Source organism: Silurus meridionalis, chromosome 16 (assembly GCF_014805685.1).
Source record: "Silurus meridionalis isolate SWU-2019-XX chromosome 16, ASM1480568v1, whole genome shotgun sequence".
NCBI lineage: Eukaryota > Metazoa > Chordata > Actinopteri > Siluriformes > Siluridae > Silurus > Silurus meridionalis.
In genome coordinates, this window is record NC_060899.1 from 17,264,454 (window position 1) to 17,266,953 (window position 2,500).

General features: G+C 42.2%; 2 protein-coding genes across 4 annotated transcripts in view; one reads left to right on the top strand and one right to left on the bottom strand.

Moving 5' to 3' along the window:
- The window catches only part of plod3 (procollagen-lysine, 2-oxoglutarate 5-dioxygenase 3), a 6,826-nt gene extending 5,525 nt beyond the window's left edge, over nt 1-1,301 (bottom strand). The window contains exons 1-2 of the mRNA XM_046869165.1: nt 1,007-1,301; nt 701-792 (exon numbers count right to left, since the gene is read on the bottom strand). Coding sequence (XP_046725121.1) covers nt 701-792; nt 1,007-1,082 — 168 coding nt within the window. The 5' untranslated portion in view covers nt 1,083-1,301. The remainder of the gene's footprint in view (nt 1-700; nt 793-1,006) is intronic.
- A 1,195-nt stretch (nt 1,302-2,496) lies between these two features.
- Nucleotides 2,497-2,500, top strand: part of asgrl2 (asialoglycoprotein receptor-like 2) — a 6,460-nt gene continuing 6,456 nt past the window's right edge. For all 3 annotated transcript variants that reach the window (XM_046869172.1, XM_046869171.1, XM_046869167.1), the window contains exon 1: nt 2,497-2,500. This exon is cut by the window's right edge and continues 95 nt beyond it. The gene's annotated coding sequence lies outside the window, so the exon portion shown is untranslated.

Consider the following 2,500-nt stretch of genomic DNA (forward strand, 5'->3'; position numbering starts at 1 on the left):
AGGAGTAACCCAGTCATTAGTGTTGAACAAGTTAGAGCAAGGAGGAAGTCTGGTGTGTCAGAAGTATGTGAGGGTGGTGCAGGACATGTATGAGGACAGTGTGACAGCAGTGAAGTGTGCAGTAGGAACATCAGACTGGTTCAAGGTGAAGGTGGAAATGCTTCAATGATCGGCTCTGAGCCCTTTCCTGTTTGCAGTGGTGATGGACAGGTTAAAGGACGAGGTCAGACAGGAGTCTCTATGCACTATGATGTTTGCGGATGATATTGTGATTTGTGGTGAGAGTAGGGAGCAGGTGGAGAAGATCTTGGAGAGGTGGAAGTACACGCTGGAGAGAAGGGGAATGAAAGTCAGTAGGAGTAAGACAGAGTACATGTGTGTGAATAAGAGGGAGGGCAGTGGAAGGGTGCGGTTGCAGGGAGTAGGAGAATGCTGAGGATGGAGCCACCAGGAAGGAGGAAAAGAGGAAGACCAAGGAGGAGGTTTATGGATGTGGTGAGGGGAGACATGCAGGTAGTTGGTGTGAAAGAGGCAGATGGAAGTTGGTATGGAGACGGATGATCCGCTGTAGGGACTCCTAATGGGAGAAGCTGAAAGAAGATGACGACGACTGGTAGAGAAGTAATGATGAAGAGATAGAGGAGTGATGATGGAGAGATAGAGGAGTGATGTAGGTAGAGAAATTATAAAGAAGACAAACCTTCACAGTGTAGTTGAATTCTTTTGCTGTTCTCATGAATCTTTTGAAGCCGTCTGTTTCTTCAGTTGCAGCAGTAATCACCAACAGATCATCTATACACACACACACACACACACACACACACACACACACACACACACACAAGTTGTAGTTTAGTGGTTATGATGACACTGTTCTAATCCCAGCACCACCAAGCTGCCAGTGCTGGGCCCCTGAGTGAGGCTCCTAACCCTCAACTGCTCAGTGTATAAATGAGATAACTTTTTCTGGATCAGGGTCTACCGAATGCTGAAAAAGAAAAAGTACCTGGTTTAGCTCGAGCTCCTTCCGTCACTGAGAGCTGCAGCAGGAAAATAAACACCAGGAGGAAGCGAACCTCCATCTTCTCACACACACACACAGAGTCACAAGCGCGGTCCAGTTCGGTTCCGGGAGAGCGCGTTCCCACTGATCGGTATGAAAGAGGATTAAACTCCGGCTGAAGTAAAGATAAAATACAGAAAGAAAAGCAAAGCGAGCTCAAAACACGCCCTACTTCCGGCCCTAAAACCAATCACAGCACAGAGAGGCGGGATTGACAGAAGCGCGACCAATCAGTGTCGGACAGATGTGGTTTACTTTTTCCTCCCAAAATCTCATGTCCCGGAGCCACAGAAAGTTCGGGACAGAGCCCCGATATGCCACGTGTTACTGCCGTCAGAGCGCAAGCGTGCGTGGGGCCACGTCCGGAATCTCACCAGCTTTTACAGAGCCCTGTTATTTTTAAACGGGAAAGGGGAAGTAATAAGGCTGTTAGTATGTACTAAATTGTTAAATATAGAAATACCAGTAATATAATTACAATTTAGCTCCGCCCACAGCAAAAAAAAAAAAAAAAAAGTGATTCGAGTAGTAGTGGGTATCAGCTTGAAGACCAGGAGGTTGTGTATGTGAACTATAAACATTGAATTTAATCACTACATTAGAGTGACTGTGAGAAATATGGTGGAAATTGTGGTAAAAAAGTAGTGGGCCTAAAATAGATGCTTGCGGAACACCAAACTTTACCTCAGAGAGTGTGGAGAACCCCCCATTTAGTTCAACAAACTGATAGCGATCAGTAAAGTAAGACCTGAGCTGTGGGAGGAGAGAGCTGTTCCCTTTATTCCAACAACGTTCTCAAGTCCAGCAAGCAGGAGATTATGATCAATGGTGTCAAAAGCTGCACTGAGGTCGAGGAACACAAGTAAAGTGACAAAACCCTGATCAGTGGCCACCTTAACTAGCGCCGTCTCTGTGCTATGATGAGGTCGAAATCCTGACTGATACATTTCATAAATGTTATTCCTCAGTAGATGTAAGCAGAACTGCTGTGCAAGCTCAAATTAGGGGGAATCTTATCTTTCTGAAGAAATATTTAGGTAAATAATATTGAACATGAGTAGATGATTTTGATGCAGAAATAATAAATTAATTTGCTGATTTTTAATTGAGAGTAAAACTAAGTAATTGTAAGCTGATATAATTCTATTGTTTTCTACAGGATATTTATAAAGTGATATTTATATAAATCATATAAAATATAATAATATATAATTTAATATATAATTTTTATATTAACTTTTTATATTTCACATAACATTGTACTTTATATAATATTAAAATTGTATCCCATAGGATTTCTTTTAAAATTATTAAAGAGTTTGGACTCTGGGTCTGATTTCATTCCTGCATCTTCAACTGGAACACTGTTTTAACAAAGTAAATATGCTGTGTACAAACACACATGCACACACACACACACACACACACACACACACA